Below are 21,554 nucleotides of genomic sequence, written 5' to 3'. Positions count from 1 at the left end.
CGGCCCGTTGGAGAGGGTGACCGGACTTGCTTGGCTTCGTGGTGCGTGGGATCTAACGATAACCTCTTTAAAAGTGGTTCTTAGTTCGAGAATCTCGTGTTAGTCCTTGTTGATTTTATCTTTGTTCATTCTTGTTTTGTCTTGGTTGTCCAATTCTAGAACGACTTTTTCTTCATTGTCGTGATATGAGTTCGGCGGCGTTGCATACGTGCGAATTACCTGTGGGGTATGTCCAAGGATTATTACGCACTGCTCAGGGTTCCCGCTGTTCCTGTGATTTATCATTGTCAAAGCTCCCGTTAGAGCTTCTTAGGACCTCGCCACGATGGAATGTCCGTCCGCTAAAGTTTTAACTATTATCTAGTATCACGCGGAATACTATTTACGTATCTATCGAATCGGATCTCACATGGACCTCGCATTGTACTAATAACTTATTACTTACAGGGTCAATTGGAAAGTGGCAACTGATGGATCGATATTCAAGAAATTCGTTCTGTTATGAGTTGCTTTATCCGTCACCTGTCGTCTAAAATGACGAACTCAGGGGGTGTGGAAGAAAGCTCTCTCAACTTCTTCCCCGTATCTTTAAATCTGCCTACATTTGCCTACCTATGTAATCGATAGGTAGTCCGGTGGTCCTGTTTCACTAAGTTTAAGATATCAGATCTCCCAGGAAATTGAATGAGATTCAGTCCGATGAAATAGAAACGGGTTCGTTGGAGGATATTTGCTCGCCATTTATCCTTGACAACAATAGTTACGTTTGACGCCTAGGTTCTGTCCCCACTCCGATCCAGAGCCTCCTAACCGCTAGTCATGTCCTTCCGATAAACACGCCATGTTAGGTTGCCGGATTTGATTGGCTCTTAGGCCATCATCGTGAAAGATAGTTCCTACACCCTTCATCTAGTAGATCTAGTTAATTCTAGCTTTCTTCCTAGTTTATGGATCGAATACCTTTCAAAGTGAGTTTAATTATCAACGTCTCCTGCATGTTTTAAGGGTGATGCCGTAGTAAAATCAAGATTCATCTTACAAATCTACCCGTCACAGGCCACGGGTCACGACACGTCACTTTACTTATAGTTTCTCCCCGATATCCGGAAAATTTTGACGGTTTCAGCCTCACTCGAATAATTATCTACCTACCTAGGTAGGTAATATTCAGAATGTTTCACGATTTCTCTATTTCATCAGACTTTTACCTAGGTAGTTATTAAGGTTCTCTTCATACATGGTACCTACCTATCGCAGTATATACTAAAATCAAGCAAGACTACATAGAACTCATCTCGTTACCATTAGCTTGACGGCAGAAAATTAAATCCGTTAAATAGAGCAAGACGATGCTCCTAGCATACGCAGGTGTGCTGGTGTGTTGTGCTGATACTCATGGATTTTCCTAGTCATAACTACGCCATGGCTTTGCCGCTAACCATCATCACAGGCAAATTGCCGGTCACGTCCACGTGGACTTATTATGGCTACAAGTCCGAAATTTCCGTTCAACATGCCATGATCACAGGCATTGGAATATTGAGAGAGTGATAGAGGCACGCACAACCGGAAAGGTGCATGTTGAACCCTTCGTGACTGTTGTTGATAGGCTGAGGATACCTACATCAACACACGTCGATCAAATGCATGACACATCAATCTATGCCAAACATTGCTTATTCGAAAACGGACATCTTGGGTAATCGAATGTTCACGCTTCTATTTAAAACAAGTGTTAGAGCAGAGCGCGCCAATGGTGGTCCTTATCTTCGCTGGAGAATATCCTCCACCCACGAGCTCTTCATCCTAGGAATTGTCTACTAGATTACTTTGACGATATCCAGCAGATTGAACACCCTCTGTCGCAAGCTAGGTATTTATACGATAGATTTCCCGTCACTACTACCAGCACAGGACACGGAATTTGTCTAGGCTATGTTGTAATAGTGCTATTAACATATCCAGGCATACGAGCTGCTAACAAGAGGAGGCGGTTCGATACAGAGAACATGTATACCTTTATCCTCATTCTCTTAGATGTTGGTAAATGGTTCTTTGAGTATATGGCAGGTAGGAAGTGCATGCTCATTGCTGTACGCAAAATGCAGAAAGATACAGAGCTGGGATAAGGGGTCGCAAAGATTGTGAAGAGTCGTGGCTTTTTAGCTCCTTAGATTCTCCAGGAACAATCTAGTTGATTCGGTGGGTTGTGGCTTGAGCTATTGATTGGTGGCACGAGCTCTAACGCCACAATTTGGGGCTAAGGCTGAATTATCCATGAAGGAAGGGTACCCATCAGGCAAGTGTGGGTTAGGTGGGGCTATAGAGCGGGGATTCGCATTGAGTTCGCTGACTATTTTTTTTAGTTCAATTTTGCTTAGCGAAGTACTTTGCAGTAGAAAAGTAAGTGTGATTGTACATGTATGCAGGCGTACATGCAGTCTTCAACTCGGAAGGGACTTCCACCTGGCATTTGCTTCGGATCAATAAAAATCGACTTTTAGAATTGTTGGCTAAGAACTTTCGACCAGTAAACTTCCACCTCACCCTTTACGCCTTTACGTCGTGTTGTTAGCATCACCTACCTCGCAAAGCTTGCCATTCCGCCTCTTCGAATTTGATTTTCCAAATTCGAAAATCTTTCGTGATTCTTATATACTCCGGCGGATTTTCTCTGTTAATCAATCACCTACTACTATATACACTCTCCCCTTTCCTATCAGCTACAGCTACCCTTTTATCGATATACAGAAAAAGTCAACCCTACTACTCGTGCATCATGTTCTAGTTTCCTCTAGTCGATCAGCTCCATCATCTCTCTCGTCGTCTGCAGTCTCGGTATTACTCTCAACGTGTGATTCTTCCAATTGGCCCTGCCATTACCTGTTCCTATTTCTATTCCTGTTTCTCGAAGCATTCTTCCTCATCGTCGAATCTTCCGTTCCACAGGTGTCTTAGATATATAGATTAGTGAGATATACCCATTTTATTTTCCATCTTCTGCAACGGCCACCTTGTGTAATCTAATTATTTATAACATGTAACTGACGAATTGTAATCAGCTTCAAGATCTATATATAAGCTACGAGCATTAATTCAACTTTCCACTACACCTATTCATCGAATACGTTCACCGTCTGTCTTTATACGAAATGGCATCCGAGGTCAACAATGCTGAGGGTTCTGCTGCCGCAAGACTTCTTCAAAAGCATGCTGAAAACCCTCTCCACCATGTGACTGTTGAGGATGTTCCTGATGAGGAGTTGAAGTCTCCTTCGGCTTCCGATTCCGCCGAAAAGGCATCTTGGGGTCAGACTCCCTCTGCTAAGGCATCCGGGAAGCAGCCTGCGAAGGAATCGGGTCCTCTTGACACCCAATCGCATGAGGCCTTCCCTGAACTTGGTGTCCCAAAGACAGCTGCTGCTTCCAAGTCCAATATCTCTCCTATTTGGGGTGGTGCGAATGGCAAGACAAACGGGACATCATGGTCAACCAATGGTACTCCTCGAACTTCTACTCCAGCTTCGGGTGTCTCCACGCCTACTGGGGTTCCTCCGCCTGTCTCGATACCCGGTCGCAACGTTGAAACGTTCCTCTTAGAGGCACGCCATGTTCTGCCTCGCACCCAGCTTAAGCGTCCCCTCCAAGATATCCTTAAGGATATCAACCGCAAGTCACGCGCTCAAGTTTCGTTGGCTCCAGCTCCTAGTGGATACTTCAAGTTCGAGGCGACTGGGCCACAAGACAAGGCGCAACAAGCTCTTCGAGACCTAGTTCAACAAATCGGGATCAAGGCAAGCTGTTCTCAAGTCCCCCAGTCTCATAACTTAACTAATATATTTTCCGTAGACTTCCATTCCCGTCCCGATCCCTCTGTCTGCAAGAGCACATATTATTGGCAAGCAAGGCTCCACTATCAAGTCGATTCAAGAAAAGTCCGGTGCTAGAATTCAGCTACCGAAGATCGATGATGCTGCCGGTAACTTGGATGAAGATGAAGATGCTACCATCGATGTAATTGTTGAGGGCAATGCACTTTCGGCGGCCTTGGCTCGTGATGCTATCAATAAAATAGCGGGGGAACGATCTGCAAATCTCAACACGAAGTTGAAGTCCATCCCGTCCGAATTTTATCCATTCATAGCTGGTCCAAACAACAGCCTTACTGCAGCTTTGGAGGCTGAGCATGGTGTGCAAATTCGTGTACCTCCCCACCAGCCATGGTCTCATTCAGTCCCTCAGGTACCGGCGGCAGGACAGAAGCCGAGCTTTGGACCCCCTACCAACGACAATTATATCCAACTCGCTGGTGATCGTGCAGCAGTTCAAGCAGCGCGAGCTGCTATTGAGCGTCAAGTGCAGGAGCTTCAGAACCAACTACTCCTAGACCAGGTTGAAATTCGTCAAGGCACCCACCAATTTATCATTGGCGACCGTGGTATTCCTACAGAGGACTTCTTTGCCGACACAAATTGTGTTGTGGTCTTGCCTAGCTCACCAGGCGTTGACACTGTAACTGTAATTGGCCGAGCCGATGATGTAAATGCTGGATTGGAAAAGGCTATGGATCTTGCTACGCAAGTACACACCTCCGTGTTTGACGTTGCGAAGCACCATAGTCATGCCTCCGGCGGTGCTCCGGCATATTCGCGAGACGTCTCTCGTTACCTCCACCAGCGAAATGAGATTGAGCGACTCGAGAAACTGTACCAGATTCATATCAACACACCTTTCTCGGAGGGTATAGTCAGCCCATGGGAACTATATGCGAGAGAAGGCAAGAACGCGCTCAAGGCCCAAAAAGAAATGAGCTCCATCATCAACAGCCACCCGCCCTCTCGATTCGCGACAGTCCCAGTGGATTCCTTCTTCCACTCCTACCTCAGGAGCGACATCAGGCCTAAGGTCCAGAATGACTATGGCGTCAATTTGATAGTCCCGGATGCGGCAGAAGGTGACCTTCCTATTCTCCTGGTGTACGAGGGTGCGGAGGCTCCCAGTCAAACTTACCAAATCCCCCAAAAAGTTCCTACTTCTTCTGAGCTCGAACAATTTCGACGGGGGTTAGCCGAAGCTCGAAAGAACATTCTTGAACTCATCAACAAGCAGGAGCAAATTAGTACAGCGACTCTGGAAGTGCCAATGAAGTATGTAGTCCCCTAAATTGTTTTAGACCGTGCAAACTTTACTAACAACTGCTTTAGATTCCAGGAGAAACTTCGGAAATTCATTAAAAAGGAGCAGGACGCAACCACTCGTGCTGCTGGTGACATCCCTGTTAGGGTCAGTGTGAGAGGCACCACAGTCACGATGCGAGGTCCCACTTCTAGCGTGGAGTCTCTTGCGAAGAAGGCCGCAGATTTCGTAGAGCAAGAAAAGGAAGACGAAAAGGAGCGCGGGTTCATCCTGAAGTTCGACTTCCCACAGAAATTCGCCAACCATCTTATTGGCAAGGGTGGCAGCCATATCAACGAATTGCGTGAGAAGTTTGATGTGGATATTCAAGTCCAGAATGGGGAAGTTGAACTAAAGGGACCCAAAGCAAAGGCCGAACGGGCAAAAACCCATATTTCATCCCTTGCCCGTCAATGGGCCGATGAAACTCTCCACACCTTGAAGATTGAGCCTAAGTATCATCGTGAGTTAATCGGTGCTCAAGGTGCTCAGATTCACCGTCTACAGAATCGTTACAACGTTCACATCAACTTTCCCAAGACTGGAAAGCCTGCCAAGGACGATGAATCTGTCGCTGATGTCGCAAGCGAAGCCGGAAAACCTCGACGACAGCAAGGTCCCGATGAGGTTACGATCAGGGGACCCAAGAAGGGCGCAGATGAGGCCCGCGATGAAATCTTCTCGCTTTTCCAGTACCTCAAGGATAATTCGTTCGTCGCTACCGTGTCCGTTCAGCAGAAGCAACTGCCGTCTCTGATTGGTTCTGGCGGTGCTGGTATGGATGAACTTCGTCAAACCACCGGAGCAAAGATTGATATCCCTAATGATCGTAACGAATCTCAAGATGCTACGGTGGAGATTCAGATCAAGGGCACTAAAGCACAGGTTGCAGCAGCCAAGAAGATTATCGAAGAGAAGCGGACAGTATTCGATGAAACAGTCACAAAGACCGTTGAAATCGATAGGAAGTGGCACAAGACCCTCATTGGTCCCGGCGGTATGTTCTCTTTGTCTAAATATGTTTTGGTCATTTTCTAATCCAACACAGGCTCAACTCTTCGCGATATCGTCATCAAAGCGGGTGGTCCTGAAGATAGACGGCTTCAGGCTCGAACTATTCAGTTCCCCAAGCAAGATACGGATGGAAATTCTATCAAGATTGAGGGACGACAGGATGTTGTCGACAAGATCATCGATAGCATTAAAGCTCTAGTGTTAGAACGCGAGAGCCAGATCACGGAATCTATGGAAGTGCCCGTTGAAAAGCACCGGTCGCTTATTGGGCGCGGGGGCGAGACAAAACGCCAGCTCGAATCGCAATTCAACGTAGCCATTGACATTCCGCGACAAGGAAGTGGTCTGACTGGCGTGAAGCTCGTCGGGCAGCCTGCTAATGTTGAGAAAGCGAAGGATCATATTTCATCGCTTATCAAGGAACAGCAAGGTGAGACGGTCCAGGTCCCGCGAAAGTATCACCATGCCATCTCGGAGAACGGCCAGTTCTTCCGTAGACTTAGAAACGACCAAAAAGTCACCGTGGATCATGCTGGCCAAGCTGTGCCACCTAAGCCCAAACCCTCTTCGACCCGGGCCAATACGGGTGCCCTCCCCTTGATTACCGATGACGCAGAGGCTGCGAACGATGCGCATTCCTGGACAATAGTCGACACTGCCTCTTCGGAAGATGGCGATATTCCATGGGTGCTAAAGGGTAACCAAGAAAACATTGAGAAGGCGAAGAAGGTTATCGCGGCAGCTCTTGAGCAAGCCCAAAAGAACAACACTACCGGGTACCTTATCCTGCCAGACCCGTCTACGTACCGCCACGTTATTGGCCAAGGCGGTTCGAAGGTTAACTCGATCCGCAAACAAAGCGGATGCAAGATCAACGTTCCCCGCGATCAAGCCAAGGATGAGGCTATAGAAATCCTAGGCTCTAAAGAGGGCTGCGAGAAGGCCAAGGAACTCATCCTCCAGGCCGTGCGCGAAGGACAAGCTGGAAGGCGGGATTAGATGTCCCACATACAGCAAAGTCCTACTTGCATAGAGGCGGTTACTTGGGGCTAACTGTTAATGCGTAACGTTGGGAACGGCTCCGGGGGTCGGTGCTGTCGGTGGAGGCTTGGTGGTGAAGGGGATCGTATGAATTATCTGTATCCTAAGTGACTAAAAAATTCGGACAAGCAGGTATAAATAAAAATTGCTATGATTACTCAACTCACTATCTATGGTAGTACAACATGACATGACATGACATGGGACAACCGAGTCTACTCGGGATTTTGATGTCTCTTAACTAGTACAAGGCGATGATTCGTTTTGGAGGAGTTTACGATTCATTAGGTCAGGCGGATATGTATCTCAGTCGACGGGAAACCCGCGTCAAGATCATTTACATTCAGCTAGCCAAGTATGCAGCCAATTTCCTTCACGGCTGACTCGTTTATGGACCAAGTAAAAGCTCACATCCGCCTTCCTAGGGGCACCAAATCATACGAGGGAAAAATAGAAAAGTCAATGGCATGGGGGGATTAGGAATTTTTTATGCAACAATGGTCCATCCTTGGTCCCGACTTCGTAACGCCTGGGTATTGCCTTGTTCCTCCATGTGATCATGTGCGGTGCGACAAAAGATCAAGTTCCTTCCGTGCCGATCCGTAACCACGAAATTTAAAATTACATTGTTTTGCTTTTTTCTCTTGTTGACCTTTTAGTCGTCCTGCACTAGCTGTAGGAGCGTGGTGATGTAAGTGGCCTGGGTTCGTAATTAGTAAAGAAGTGCAATCAAATGGGGAGGGGATAGAAAAGTAAACCTACCAAAGCCTTGTTCTCCGTCAAGACCTCGTAAAGTCTCGGCATAACAGGGCGGAACAGTCTCTCGTTCCAGCCACCGCCCTCGCCGCCCATCTCATGCTTCTTGAGAAGCTGTTCCTCCGATTCCGTCTTGACTACATTACGCGCAATGTTACACAACACTAATGCGGCGCTTAATGGAATACCGGCTGCTTGCTCGACTTTGGGATTTCTCTCGTCACGTGTGACAATTGTTTGTTCCCAAGTAAGGCTCATGGTCTTTGCTGGGACGACGTAGGACTTGCGCTGTCGCTTAGCCAATGAGTCCGATCCGTCGCCGAGTAAACGTTTCTGCGAGGGGAAGTGGGTCTTTGTGTGGCGGGTGAGCTCGGATAGCTTCATCCGAGAAGGCTTCGCATATTTGGTGCAGCCTTCCCAGTCGCATGATGCGTGGATCTCTCTGTCTTTGATTTTGCCTCCTTCGCCGATGGTGATGCCTAGATGGGCAGTGAGAACGTGCTCCCACATCTTTTCTCCTCCAAGGAAGAACAAGCCACATTTCTTCGAGTACGGGCCTTTGGCTACCATCCACTGGCAAGGGGAATACTCCTCCTTCGTCTCGGGATGTATCGGCAGACGCCTAGCTCTAATGCCATTAATAATAAAGATATCAGTCTGATCGGGACGTTGGCGCCTAATAACCGAAGCTCGAGCAGTCTCATAAACCGCACTAACAGTTCGAATGAATTCTGCCGCGCCAAGGGCGGGTCTCGGTCCGTTGACTAAGGCACCAAAAGCATTTTGGTAAGCATGCCATATGGCAATCTGTGTGATCTGAGAACCGGGAGTTTCCTCAAATACACTCTGGAGCCACTGATGGCATCTCAAAGGCTCGTCAGTATGTGTCAATTTCTCCTGGAGATCCGGAGGTAGAGGCGCAACCTCTTCGGTGGCTGGAGCTATTCGTTCCGGTTCAAGGATTCGATCCTCCTTAATCCGCTTGGAACCATGACCTAACAGCCTAATAAGGTGCGTAGTAACATGCTCCATGTTAACAGCCTTGAGCGCGGATTCGACATTCGCTACTACCGCTAGATATTGGTAGAGGAAGTCGAGACACGCATCCACAAGCTCCTCGTCATTAAGCAGAATCCAGTTCATAATGTTCTGCAAGACAGCAGCGGGGACATTCTGCATTCTGTTCGTCGCATCCAGATTCATTGATATACGACTGATGGCACGGAGGGAGGTGAGGATTGTGCCTCGATCTGACGAGTCTAACTGGGATAGAAGTGTCTGGTATAACGGGTCTCCAGAATCGAGACTGAGCCAAGGTGTAAGTTGCTCGGCAATGTCTAGAGCGAAATGCTTGATCTCAACAAGCATCTCTAGATTCGGAAGGCGGAGAATGATGCATAGCAAGTCTCGCAGGGGATATACTTCCGCCATATAGACAGCATTCTCGACTAACATAACCATATTACGAATAGTCAAGACTGCCTCAGTAATTCGTAGTAAGCGGTCGCTGAATTCTGCAGACTGCATGTGATCAAGAACCGGCTTCGGCGATAGTTTCGCGATCCGCTCGAGAATATCGCCGGTCCCGTTGAGCCCATCGAGAAAAGCGATGTCCGAATTTTCGGGCACCGGGTCGTTGAAGTAAGCGACTTGCCACTCGACATGGTAGAAGAGGTTACCGATTTCAAGGGCCTTCTCAATCAGGCCTTCGGCTAGGCCCAGGAAGGACTCGAACTTGTACTTATCGCCTCGTTCAAACGATATTTTAACTAGGTGATTAAGCGCAAACGACTGCTCCTCGGGTATTCCCGAACGAAGGGCTTGTAGGCAACGCATATAGATGTTGGGTCCTTCAAATCCACCGCCTGGAATGGCCGTACGAATAGGCAGTTGTGTGTCTTGATTGGCAGCCATGCGTAACTGGCGTTGTCGCTTCGCGAATTCGGGGTTATTGGCCGGGGTGCTTACGGGGCGGATAGGAACAGATATGGGAGAGCGCGGGTCAACCATCTCAGATAAGCGAGAACCATTCTCTGGATTCGTAGGCGTAAATGCACCCGAGGCACCACGGACAGCTGCTTGTTGAGCCTGTATAAGATGAAGAGGATTGTTCGGATTGTGGTGTTGAGTGAGGTGGTGGTTAGGATGTTGAGAATGAGGAGTATTCGCGTGATGGTTTGTATTCATAGCCATCGCGGTGGGTGTGGAATGGTGAGAAGAAGTTTGTCTGGGTTGGCGACTTGGGCCAGTTTCGGGTTGGAATGGTACGCGCCGAGGAGGAGCTTCGCGAAGACGTCCGGAAGCTCTGTCACCAGAAGCAGGAGTACCTTCCCCTTGACGTTCTTCCCTTGTAGGAGTTTCTACGCCAGAGCGACCGGAGGACAGGAACTTCTTAAAGTTTTCCACAGTGCGGGTGAGAACAGGACCAAATTTACTAGCGCATGACTGCTGCTCTAGTATTTCTTTAGGTGGTGGCTCTTTCCCGGACTGATCTTTTACCCAGTAGGCAGCAAGGTACCGATAGAAATCTTGCTTCAATTGAAATGAAAGTTGGCCGATTCCTTTACTATCGGTATGATGCATACCCAACTCAGCCGCAAGGCTACTCCAAGTCTTCTGCACCTTATTCATTTCATCGTAACCTCCTTTCTCTAATACAGCCTTATATAGCTTAAGCAAATCGACATTCACATGACCATTCATGGTAGGGAGTCGAGGTTCGGGCTCGAATGAGGTACCGCGTTCCTCATGGAAAGCAGTGAGTTTTCGAATAAATTCTTCATATTCAGGAGTCCGATCGATTTCGTGGATATAAAGATCGTCTCGATTCGCGAGACCACGATTTGGGGCCATGTTCGATTAATGCAGCTTACTGCCGTCTACAGATGATTCGGACTTTATTTCTATCAGACAGTGACAAGATTTTCATGAAAGGTGGAAGGGAGTAAGGGCGTAAGAGTGAAAGAGTGTAAGTAAAGATGGCTAGCAAGTAAGCCAAGGCATTGACTACAAGCTTAACCTGCCTATTCCCTTACTTGCTTATTTGCTTGCTCGATGGACGGTGATGAAGAGGTGGAAAGGGAAAAGATGACGAGAAAAGGCTGCGTCAGAATAGCTTGAGGTCGCTTTGCGTAGGTGCGCGGTCGCGAACCTCAGCTTTACAGCGATTTAAAAGGTTGACGTGGAGGCGACAAACGGTTGGAGGATAAATGGGTGATGCGAACTTAGACAAATTCGCGTCTAGTTCGTCGCAAAGCTGGGAATAGTTGAATCGCGAAAATGGAAATTGATGGAGTTCGAGTCGTGTTGAACCAAGAAAAATGTATCTGGTCCGTGCTTGGGACTAGTCCACTAGACCGTTAATAGCTATCTTATAGCGTATATATAGATAATTATGTATCTATGTGCCTCAAACCTACATTAGCGCGCCAAGAAAGAAACGACATCCCGAATTTGTACTGCATAGTTGCATGTCAACAAAATCATTCATCATTTATAGTATTATACAAACGCCACACAAACAGACTTTTCAGATTCTATTCACCACGAACAACCGACAACCTTTTTCGTCAAATATCTTACGCATGAAATATGACACCAGTAGTCAGTACAAGAATCTTATGTATGGACTGGATACCTATTGTTTCATCTTCTACTACATGTCTTAAGACTACCCCTCAAGACTGCATAACATTTAGTGAACTCAGTCCGATCGTCAACCTCAACGTCTCTGACTCCTCAGTTTGCATACTTACCTAGTAATTTACCTGGGTATAATTCCACATCTAGTAGGGACTCTTCTACATAGTATATGGTTAAATATGCCGAAGTCAGACTTACGCAGACTGTCAACACCAACTCAACCACTGTCACGACAACCGTCTAACATATATGGATCACAGCCCGATGGATATTCTCAACGGCTTGTACCACCCCCGCCAACTCATGGATATCATCCGCAAACGATATGGGTTCCAGACTACCGCCCACCATCAGGAGGTCCCCGTGCCGTGCCTATGCGGATGCAACGTCTTACTATGAATCGGACTGACATACGCCCTATGCCTATTCCCTCAATGCAGCTCGCATCGGATCGGCCTTATTCAGTTCCTAACTACCACAGTAGTCGTAAATCAAGGATAAATGACGATAGATTCGCTCGTCCACCAAGGCCTGCCTCTACATCAGAGGTAGACGACATTGACAAATTGGTTCCTCGTCGTCAACTCTCGTTCTTACACCGTAACACAACTCCAGGGGCCAAAGATGATTCCATAGCTTCGCGCATAAATCACTTAGAAGACCCGGAAGCTCTCTTGAGAGTACCGAAAACTACACGACGAGTTGCTAAGCGTGGTTCTAAGGTATCAACACCTGACGATAGGGCAAGAACAAGCGGCCTCTCCGAATTCAACACAGCTTCTAAGCGAGACCCAAGCCACTTAACAAGTCAGAAACGTGATTATGTTCATACAACCGACGACCCTAATCCTTCGAAGAGGATCAAGATCAACGTGATTGAGAACCAATCTCAGACGACTCCTATCGTCCCGGAAATTGCTAACCAGTCATACCCAAATACTCGTCTACGAAAAAATCAACTAAGTAAGAACAACTATGAAAACAAGATCGCCACTAAAGAACTAGTCAACCAGAACATCGAAGTCGATGATGACGAGACTCAAAGCTCAGAGGGCGACGATAACGCCACTGAAACCGCATTAACATCCAAGAGATTAAGGCAAGCTAGGGCAGGTAAACCAGATCCGTACGACATTATGGATAGGGCTAGTCCATTTGAAATTTCTCAGGATGCCAGATATTCTAGGAAGAAACGAGCGTCCATCGATATCGAGGAAACTAACCCCCGAAATGATCTTAACGCAATTTACCAAGAACCAAATGTCCATAGCCAGCGTGGGAAATACACCAACACCTCTCAGTACAACATGCCATCTGAACATATACCCAGCACATACCAAGTAAAACCCGAGAGCAAGCCCTCAGAGCATCACTACTCCGCGGTGGCCATCGGAAGCACTCCAAGCACTCAGGACGCAAGAGAAGGTAAAGCCATCGAAGAAACATTAGACGCCCGCCTTTCAAGAATCGAAAAAGCGATCCGAGTCCATGAAGAAGAGGGAATCGACGAATTCATCAAAGCAAAGCTAAGCACGGGAAACCCGAACACCCTAGGGACCCTTACGAATGAGATACTGCTAGCACTGGTCGTACCTAACGACGAGCTTCTAGAGCAGGTGATTAAGATCATGTAAGTGAATCGAGGAGCCCTATAGAGATTGAGGGATAAGACAAGTTCGGCATTGTCCTCAAGAATACTCCACTACTTTTGCTTCGTGCTATAGCTAGATAGATACCTACCTTAGGTAGATTTCTAGATGTTTAGACCATAAAATCTCAATGATCTCTGCTGCTACAACTAAAACATACATCTGCATTACCACTAGACCTTTCGCGACAATTCTCTCCAAGTAACATCATAGCACAATAGATTAAATGAAATCTCCAGCTGCAATCAGATTGTGTATATTCACAATCCCTAGAAGTACCTAATAAACCATACCTAAACGCCTAAACAAATCCCACGCAATGCACCTATGCAACATATCTAGGATGTACCTAGAGCCCATACACGAACCGTGATCCCCATCACCATACGACGCGTAGCCGCCATATCCTTCCTACCCCCATTTCCCTACCTAAGGTATCCCCCGCCTATGCCTTAACCCTACCATCAAATAAAATCATCATCTTCCGTCTCGTCCTCATCCGGCGCAATCGTCATTTTACCATTCTCGTCCACGACCGTTAACGCTAGGAGATCCTGGACCAGCTCCTCGCTCCTACTCTTATTCTCCTCAAGCCTACTCCTCAAACTCGCGCTTGCCGCATCCGCACTAACCACTACTTCACCAACCTCACCAGCGACCGGCGCGCTAGAGCTGCGCACCTGGACCCTAACCTCTCCGGATACGCCATCGACGCGGATGCTCTGCGTCGTGCCTGGTGGCGGTCTAATTACCGGCTGCTGGTTAGCGCTGACGAGATTCTGCAGGAAGGCGGACGCGTCCGGACATCCGTCCATAAGCCACTTGAGACAGAGCTGCGTGCGCTCGCGACAGAACCTATTATTGTCGTCGTACAAGCAGCAGTTCAGCAGCGCCACAATTCCATTATGTTGCAAGATCTGCAGCTGCACTGTCGGGTTGCCGGGAGAGGACTGGCCGGGGGGTGGTTGTAGGAGGGCTGCGAGGATGGATAGGACTTGGCCTTTAATACCGGACCAGGGGAACTCGTGGGGTGGATCGGAGATCGGCGGAGGTGGAGGTGGGGGTGGTGGCGGGTTACTAGATGATGATGCTTGTGGCGTCGAGGTTGTGGTGGAGGGTGTTGTGGGAGGCTCGTTACGCCGAGTTCCAGGGAAGGGAGCTTTCTCTACTCCAACATCGAGGCCTTCTAGTAACCTAAGCAGTTCATATACTGCTTCGTAGTCGATGAGGTGTTGTCGGAGGGGGAAGATATCCGCAACGGTGTAAAGAAAATCGAGGTATTGAACCAAGCCATCCTTAGCACGTTCCAGGTCCCAGTTATCGACCGGGAAATCTGCAGGATCTAGCCGGCCTTTGCGGACCTCGCCTTGGATCTGCATCAGGGCGACGCACTCCGGAACAATACGACTTCGGAAGATGCCATATAGATAATTTAACATTTTCCCTAGACGAACATCCTCATTCGCCAGAATACTCTCGATGTTTTCTGTCTTAGGGTCGGGGAAGGGGTTGTAGTCTTTTGGTGGCGCAAGAGCCGTGCGAAATAAAAAGGTAATAAGCCGAAGCAGAACCGTCTGTGCTGGCGATATGATGTCTTTGGGGCTTCGAAGAGCCATCCATGCATAAGGGATTAAAGAATTTTCGTGGATCGCCTGGACAATCTGGCTGCTAATTTGAAATATAAGAGACTGTTCGTCCTTTTCCCACACAGCGATAAAGACGAGCATTTCTCGCAAAAGGTTTCGGCCGCAATCAGTGGCGAGGAAGATACGGCATCGTGTCTGTTGCAGATTCTCGCCGAACGGCGTGAAACCAGAACCCGCCGAATCTAATATGCAAGACTTGACAATCATGTGGAGTGCCTCGATCTGCTTAGGATCAAGGATATTTGGCACCTCTGTAAGAAGTCCGGTCATAGGGCCCTCCCCATATGAATCGTCGTCGTCGGCTTCTTCTTCATACTCGTCATATTCCGGGGCGAAATTCTGGTTAGCCTGAGGCGCTTGGCCTTGCCATTCTGGGCTATTGCCATCATCTGACGGATGTTCGATTACATCGCTCGGTTCCTCTTGGGGCTCGGCCGCAGCATAGCGTTGCATGAGATTTGCCTCGCATTCCTTAATGCGTTGTGGAACAGAGTCGATGCTTGAATACATTGTCAAGCTCCAGTCGTTCGAGTTTGGGATACGCGCGCCGTACCACCATTTGTCGAGTTCATGAGATACACGACCGTACGCTCTATCTTGCTCGGCTTTGTTAGTCTGCTCGGGATCCCACTTTGAGACCATCTCAGCCGCCTTGTTATAATCGTCCGACTGACGAGGTGGGGCGCCGAGGTTACCACGCTGGGGTAGCCACTGATCCTTTTTCTCGGGACACTGCGAATCGAAAAATTCTTTACATATCCTGACCGCAGCGTCACACATCAGTACTGATCGCTTAACCCAGTTAGATATCTCATCTCGAAGATGAATACTCCTAGGCGCTGGATAATCCAGAACAGATTCGTGCCGATCTTCTGGTCCCGGATTGCTATCGGCGTCTGGCGATTCTATCAATACCTTGTACCAAAATGACATCTTGTTGCGGTCATTCTTCGCGATCCAGTTATGAGCCTGCTGTAGAGACGTAACAAGAACCTTCTTACCTAGTAATAGTTAGTTATGCCAAGGATATTGACAAACTGGTGAACTTACAGAGCTCTGTGATTTCGTTAAGCTTCGATCTAGAAGCCTCGTCCTCTGGCATCTCTCCGTCGATTCCTTTGCTAGTAACATTGACGCAAAGACATATCGATTCATATACTTCATGGTCAAAGTGAATAGCGGCCGATAGATCTTGGGGTATTCCAGGATCGGTGGTAACAAGTAAATTCCGGGCAATATGCATAAGCTTGTTCAGCATCTGCAGAGCCTCTTTTAGGGGTACATAGTTCTTAATAATGAGTGCGGTGACCTCGGGAGTGGTGATATCGAGAAATCTGGTCTGGACAAATGGCACTGATCGCACGCCCAGGGACTTCTCGTTTAGATCGCATATTGCAGCGCTTACAGCGCGGCGTAACCATATCCATACTCTCACATTCCTTGACAATATCTCTCTACGGCTCAAGCGTTAGCAGGGTATGTGACTGGGCTTGTTTTCAAAGATCACGTAGCAAGTAACTCACCTCACATCCTTGAAAGTATGCGTCTTTTCTAAAGTTTTGGAGACGATACCGGTTACTTTAGCAAGAGACTGAGACCCCATGGTAGGAGCCTGGTTGTAGTGACCTTCCAGACATATCAAAGACGCCGAGAAGATGCGTTCCTCGATAGAGTCATTTTTCCACACATTAGCCTTCTCAGGATCTGCCTGGTTTGTTGATATAGAGGGAGATGATGCCATGGCGGAGGTATTTCTAAGTCTTGTGAAGAGTGCGATATCAAAGTTGTGCGCTGAACGAACAACCCGGACTCATGTCAAATCGTATTACGCCCCGCCATAAATCGGGTGCGACGAAGTGGTAAGTTCTCGAGGAGCAGCTGTCTGGCCGACGCAGTTTATTTGATACAGAACTGATATGATGGGAAAATTTCGAGAAATTTGTCAATCATTTATACCTGATAATTGTTTTCTTAAACAACCTTGGAAATGATTGAAATTTACGGTTCTCGCGATTAGGTACCTGAAAGTAAAAAGTCGATTCGGATTGATAGTGGCGTTAGTGGCGTAAGTGGGTCTGATCTATCCTTTTGTCATCCGTATTTGATTTCCTAATATACCGTTTGAATGAAACTATGCTTATAAGCGACAAACAATAATCTCTATAACTTGATATCATGCTTAGTATTATTTTCCATCGACGACACGTATACATCTCAAACTCATTTTTGTTACAAATCATAGCATCTAGCGTTGTAAATGTCTTAGTTATGCAGGAGTCAACTTTAAATTTTTCAGCAACAAATCGAGGGGCTTCAGTTGGTGCAAGTTGCAGACCTGCATCAGTGCCTGATTCCTCAACTCGGTCTACGTTATTCTCCACCCATACCTAATTCTCGGCTGTGTTGGGACTTCGTAAAACTTGGGGGCGTAAAATGTTTCGGTAATTCCACCCTCAGATTTGTATAAGAGGTAGGTAGGTACCTAGCTCGTCGCCTAATCCCGCCCCTTTCATTGTAGTGATATCAACGATTATATGTGAGTGGATGAACGATGCTCTCTATAATAGCAATCTGATCACCAACTTATGGATTGCGATCGCTGTCAGATTTGGACTCAACTGCAAGATCCTTCCGTTAAAATAATTCTACATCACAATACAGCAGAGTTAATAGACGGCATTCGGCGTGAATGCTGGTGGTGTATCAGAATATTAAAGCACCTACAATATGAATTCAAATCACTACCAGATTCACTTCAGGGACATCCTTCTGATATCTCATACGCAACTGTATCCGAGTCTTCATTCGAATTTCGAAGTTTTGCACGTTTAGATATATCATCAGACCATTACTGGAAATCATCTGCGCATTTCGAGATAAACGGCAAACACGATGTCTTGTGCCATCTGGATTTCTCCACTAGGAGAAGGAAGCCGAAGGAAGCTTCCAACTATATACCTCATGCAATGGTAGACAATACGAACTCTCAGCAAACATGGGATTACGTTACCGGCCGCTTGAAAAACTGCGAGGTCAATCATGTATCTTGCCAGCAGCTCCTTAGTTATATGCCGTCCAGGCTGATAGAAATACGAGAAGAAAATGGAAAGTTTCACTTTCGTCTAATACTTACCTCTAACGACGGTCCTCGGGGTCGGTATATTACATTAAGCCACAGATGGGGGAAAGACGTGACTTTAAGGCTCACGACGCAAAATTTATATGCATTCATGGTTGAGATCCCTCAGCAGAAGATGCCTCAGAAATATATCGATGCGGCGGTGATTGCGTTGAGGTTAAAGATACCATATTTGTGGATAGACTCCTTAGTGAGTGACCCTCTCGCAACTTGTTATACTTCTCACGGCTATATAGGTATTTAATTAACCTTCTTCAATAGTGCATTATTCAAGATTCAAGTGATGATTGGGACCAAGAAAGTGGTACGATGGATTTAGTCTACCGACACGCATACTGCAACCTCGCTGCCACGTCCGCAATCAACAGCTCCGAAGGTCTCTTTTACAGACGATCATCGATACAACTATGCCCACACAAGGTTCACTTATCTAAACTTGGAGCATCACTGATCTATAACGACAGTGATACCACGCTGTTCGTTAAACTTGATACAGAACCACTCAATCTCAGGGGTTGGGTGTGTCAAGAACGCCTGTTAGCGACCCGGAATATCAGCTTCACCCAACGACTTGTGTACTTCGAATGCGCCGAAGAGCTTAGCTGCGAAGCTATGGACAGCACAGAAGCCCCCTGTGGGTTTCGGTTCGACCTAACTTGCCGAGATTTATGGTCGTTAGCTTCCCTGAGAAATATGTCTTTCGAGGATGCCCAACTGTTCTGGCACGAGATACTTAGCTTCTATTCGACCGCTCATGTTACAGTAGCGAGCGATAGATTAGTCGCGATTTCTGGGATTGCGAAATTCTGCCAGCCAGCCTTTAGGTCGGATTATCTAGCTGGCTTATGGACGATAAACCTAGCTCGAGATTTGTGTTGGTATTCTAAGAGTGGTCTTGGACATGTGCTAGATTATCGTGCCCCTTCATGGTCATGGGCGTCAATCAACGGAAGGGTTGCCTTCCGACACATTGGCGAATACAGGGAACTCGTCGACTTTACCGATACATATCTTGCACCAACCATTAGAACTAACCCGTACGGAGCGATTCATAATTCATGGATTCGACTTATCGGATGGGTCTTTCCTATATTTCATAAGGGCTGTGACGCGTGTGTACACCAGCAACGACGAATATCCGAGACAAGCTCTTTCAGGAGTAGGGTTGAGAACTTCATTGAAGATATGATGGAAGGGTGGGCTTCTCTGGCTGAAATCGATGACAATTCACTTAAAGTAAGTGAATTAAATGCTTTGAGTCCTTTGGAGCCGATGGATTGCTTCCTTCTTCCAATTGTCTGCGAAGATGACGATGGCTGTTACACGCAATTGCGTCTGTACTGTCTAATACTAGCGGCTGTAACGCCCAGCCGGGGAATTTACCAGAGAATCGGCCTACTAGACTTTGCCTTTGACCTAATGAATGACAGGATATGGGCAACATCTGAGGACTCCCCCGACGAAGACCCACAGAGTTCAGAACAAATGGTGGAATACGTGCTACTACTTATGAAACAGAAATTCCAGCACTGTAAAGTCCCTTCACATGAAGGCAACACGCTCGAAAGGCACGAAATCACACTCGTTTAGGATACGAGAGGTGACGTGATTGCCCGAGGTTGTGGTTGACTTGGGTTTTATAGGAAACTGAATAGTATCTCGCCCTACATTTATGCCTAAAAATTTGCGATATCATTGAAATAGGTACATATCACGCAATGATGAAGACGCTCAAACACAGACATTCCGTGTTCATGATTGGACACGGTCACCTTCCATTGAACCATTTATACCATCCCCTATTTGCCTTCAAGAAACGCATCATAGTTCAGCACTGCCTGAAGAAGTGCCTGGGCGCCGATCTCACTGTACTTTGATCAGTCAACTCAGAAACAATAAGGATCAAGGGGCACATACCAATCCTCCTCCGAGCTGAACTCCGCTGGGTTATGGCTGATACCGTTTTTTGATGGGATAAACAACATAGTAGTTGGTATCACGACCGCCGTTTCAGCGCTATCGTGCCCAGCATAGCTTTCTAAACTACAAACTAGAGACTCGTGAACCGTGCTCGTCAACGCTTGCTGTAAACACCGGCTTGCCTCCGGGTCGAATTTGATACTCTTTTTGTGCCTGGTTTTCGTTATAGATGTTTTGATCCCTGGTCGGTCCTGTTCTAGCTTAGATAGATGTGCATCGAGTTCCCTCTCTATCGTATCCAAGGTGTTTTCATTGTGGTGCCGTAGGTCTAGAGTACAAAATGCGCGACCGGGGACCGTATTCGGACTGCTAGTATCAGTCTCAATGACACCTACGGTGCCAAAAGCATCTTCCCGGCGGGCTAGTTCCTCTGTTTTGACCACAAAGGTAGCCAGCGCTGCAAGTGCGTCGGCACGCTGTGCCATAGGCACAGCGCCGGCGTGGCCTCCAACACCCTGACATCGAATTTCGTACGCACGCATGCCTTGCACGCCAGATACTACGGCAAGCTTCTGTTGTGCCTTTTCTAATCGCGGACCTTGCTCTATATGTAGCTCGAAGTGCGCTGAGAGCCGATTCTCACGGTATGAACATGGGGTAGTACCAAGGTAACCGATTCGCTTGAGTTCGTCGCCTAGGGTTATAGATGGATTCGCCAGATCCGTCAGCGCATGAGAGCTCTCAACGTCTTCAGCGCCAGACCATACTCCCGAACCGGTGCACATTCTGGGAAAACGAGATCCCTCCCTGTTTAACCATGTATGAGCATTATGATACACTGCAAATTAAATAAGTGATTAGTATCGTACTCATTTGTCCAATTGATAGCAGCCAACGGCGCATTAGTCAAAACACCAGACTCCTTAACAGCCCGAAGGACTTGCAAGGCGGCGATTACGCCTAGGGCTCCATCAAAACGCCCACCGGCTGGCTGAGAGTCAAGGTGGCTGCCTATACCGATAGGCGCAAGCCCACTGTTACGCCCTGGAAAGATAGCGAATATATTTCCCATCTCGTCCACTTTTACTTCACATCCTATATCCTTGGCCTCAGCCACGAACCAATCTCGCACCTCACGGTCACTATCGGTTAGCGATTCGCGGCAGAGTCCGACATGATCGCCTATTTCGAGGCGGCCCCATTGAGCCGTGTGTTGAAGCTTCTCCCACACCCGAAGTGGAGAAATTGGCATTTTTATGAATTTCAGGTTGGTGGCGGCGTTTTCCTTAGAGGGTGCTGGCGTTAAAAGAAAAAGTTGAGAAACAAATCTTCAAGCCCCTCCCCTCCCCTCATCTCCGGATTCAAGTCGGACATTACACGGGATTGGTTGAATCTGGGCATCTTCTAAATCTACCATGTGATATTTGCCTGGATTAAGATGAACATTTTAGGGAATAAGTAAGCCCCTAATGATTTTCCTTATCGTTTTTACTAGAGATGCCCAGTGGTCGCCGAAAGGTGAAGTGCGACCTAGATCGAATTTGAACCGGACTTTCAATGATCATGCTGATT

General features: G+C 47.3%; 6 protein-coding genes across 6 annotated transcripts; 3 read left to right on the top strand and 3 right to left on the bottom strand.

Moving 5' to 3' along the window:
- The first annotated feature begins 2,544 nt into the window (after window positions 1-2,544).
- GGS22DRAFT_155991 (putative RNA binding effector protein Scp160) lies at window positions 2,545-7,396 on the top strand. The gene is made up of 5 exons (XM_047960297.1): window positions 2,545-2,970; window positions 3,063-3,794; window positions 3,850-5,147; window positions 5,205-6,172; window positions 6,224-7,396. Exons 2-5 carry the CDS (start codon window positions 3,153-3,155, stop codon window positions 7,186-7,188), a joined length of 3,873 nt encoding a protein of 1,290 aa, XP_047822318.1. The 5' UTR covers window positions 2,545-2,970; window positions 3,063-3,152; the 3' UTR covers window positions 7,189-7,396.
- Window positions 7,397-7,536: 140 nt separating this feature from the next.
- On the bottom strand, window positions 7,537-10,965 carry GGS22DRAFT_97860 (uncharacterized protein). The gene is made up of 2 exons (XM_047968598.1): window positions 7,993-10,965; window positions 7,537-7,930 (listed from the first exon to the last, which is right to left on the bottom strand). The coding sequence occupies exons 1-2, from the start codon at window positions 10,837-10,839 to the stop codon at window positions 7,886-7,888; spliced, it is 2,892 nt and encodes a 963-aa protein (XP_047822317.1). The 5' UTR covers window positions 10,840-10,965; the 3' UTR covers window positions 7,537-7,885.
- A 1,093-nt stretch (window positions 10,966-12,058) lies between these two features.
- GGS22DRAFT_198207 (uncharacterized protein) lies at window positions 12,059-13,347 on the top strand. Its single transcript, XM_047966106.1, has one exon. The coding sequence runs from the start codon at window positions 12,063-12,065 to the stop codon at window positions 13,260-13,262; it is 1,200 nt and encodes a 399-aa protein (XP_047822316.1). The 5' UTR covers window positions 12,059-12,062; the 3' UTR covers window positions 13,263-13,347.
- Window positions 13,348-13,517: 170 nt separating this feature from the next.
- GGS22DRAFT_155987 (uncharacterized protein) lies at window positions 13,518-16,937 on the bottom strand. Its single transcript, XM_047960296.1, has 3 exons — window positions 16,447-16,937; window positions 15,974-16,377; window positions 13,518-15,924 (listed from the first exon to the last, which is right to left on the bottom strand). Exons 1-3 carry the CDS (start codon window positions 16,662-16,664, stop codon window positions 13,742-13,744), a joined length of 2,805 nt encoding a protein of 934 aa, XP_047822315.1. The 5' UTR covers window positions 16,665-16,937; the 3' UTR covers window positions 13,518-13,741.
- Window positions 16,938-17,364: 427 nt separating this feature from the next.
- Window positions 17,365-19,800, top strand: GGS22DRAFT_97808 (heterokaryon incompatibility protein-domain-containing protein). Its single transcript, XM_047968596.1, has 2 exons — window positions 17,365-18,252; window positions 18,324-19,800. The coding sequence occupies exons 1-2, from the start codon at window positions 17,509-17,511 to the stop codon at window positions 19,650-19,652; spliced, it is 2,073 nt and encodes a 690-aa protein (XP_047822314.1). The 5' UTR covers window positions 17,365-17,508; the 3' UTR covers window positions 19,653-19,800.
- Window positions 19,801-19,861: 61 nt separating this feature from the next.
- Window positions 19,862-21,234, bottom strand: GGS22DRAFT_185859 (amidase; the record flags this gene model as incomplete). Its single annotated transcript, XM_047964380.1, has 3 exons — window positions 19,862-19,928; window positions 19,980-20,789; window positions 20,852-21,234. The coding sequence occupies 3 exons, from the start codon at window positions 21,232-21,234 to the stop codon at window positions 19,862-19,864; spliced, it is 1,260 nt and encodes a 419-aa protein (XP_047822313.1).
- Window positions 21,235-21,554: the final 320 nt, after the last annotated feature.

The sequence above is a fragment of the Annulohypoxylon maeteangense genome, assembly GCF_022496945.1.
Source record: "Annulohypoxylon maeteangense strain CBS 123835 unplaced genomic scaffold GGS22scaffold_3, whole genome shotgun sequence".
Classification (NCBI taxonomy): domain Eukaryota; kingdom Fungi; phylum Ascomycota; class Sordariomycetes; order Xylariales; family Hypoxylaceae; genus Annulohypoxylon; species Annulohypoxylon maeteangense.
Note: the sequence above shows the minus strand (reverse complement) of the source record. Positions and strands in the feature narration are given on the sequence as shown.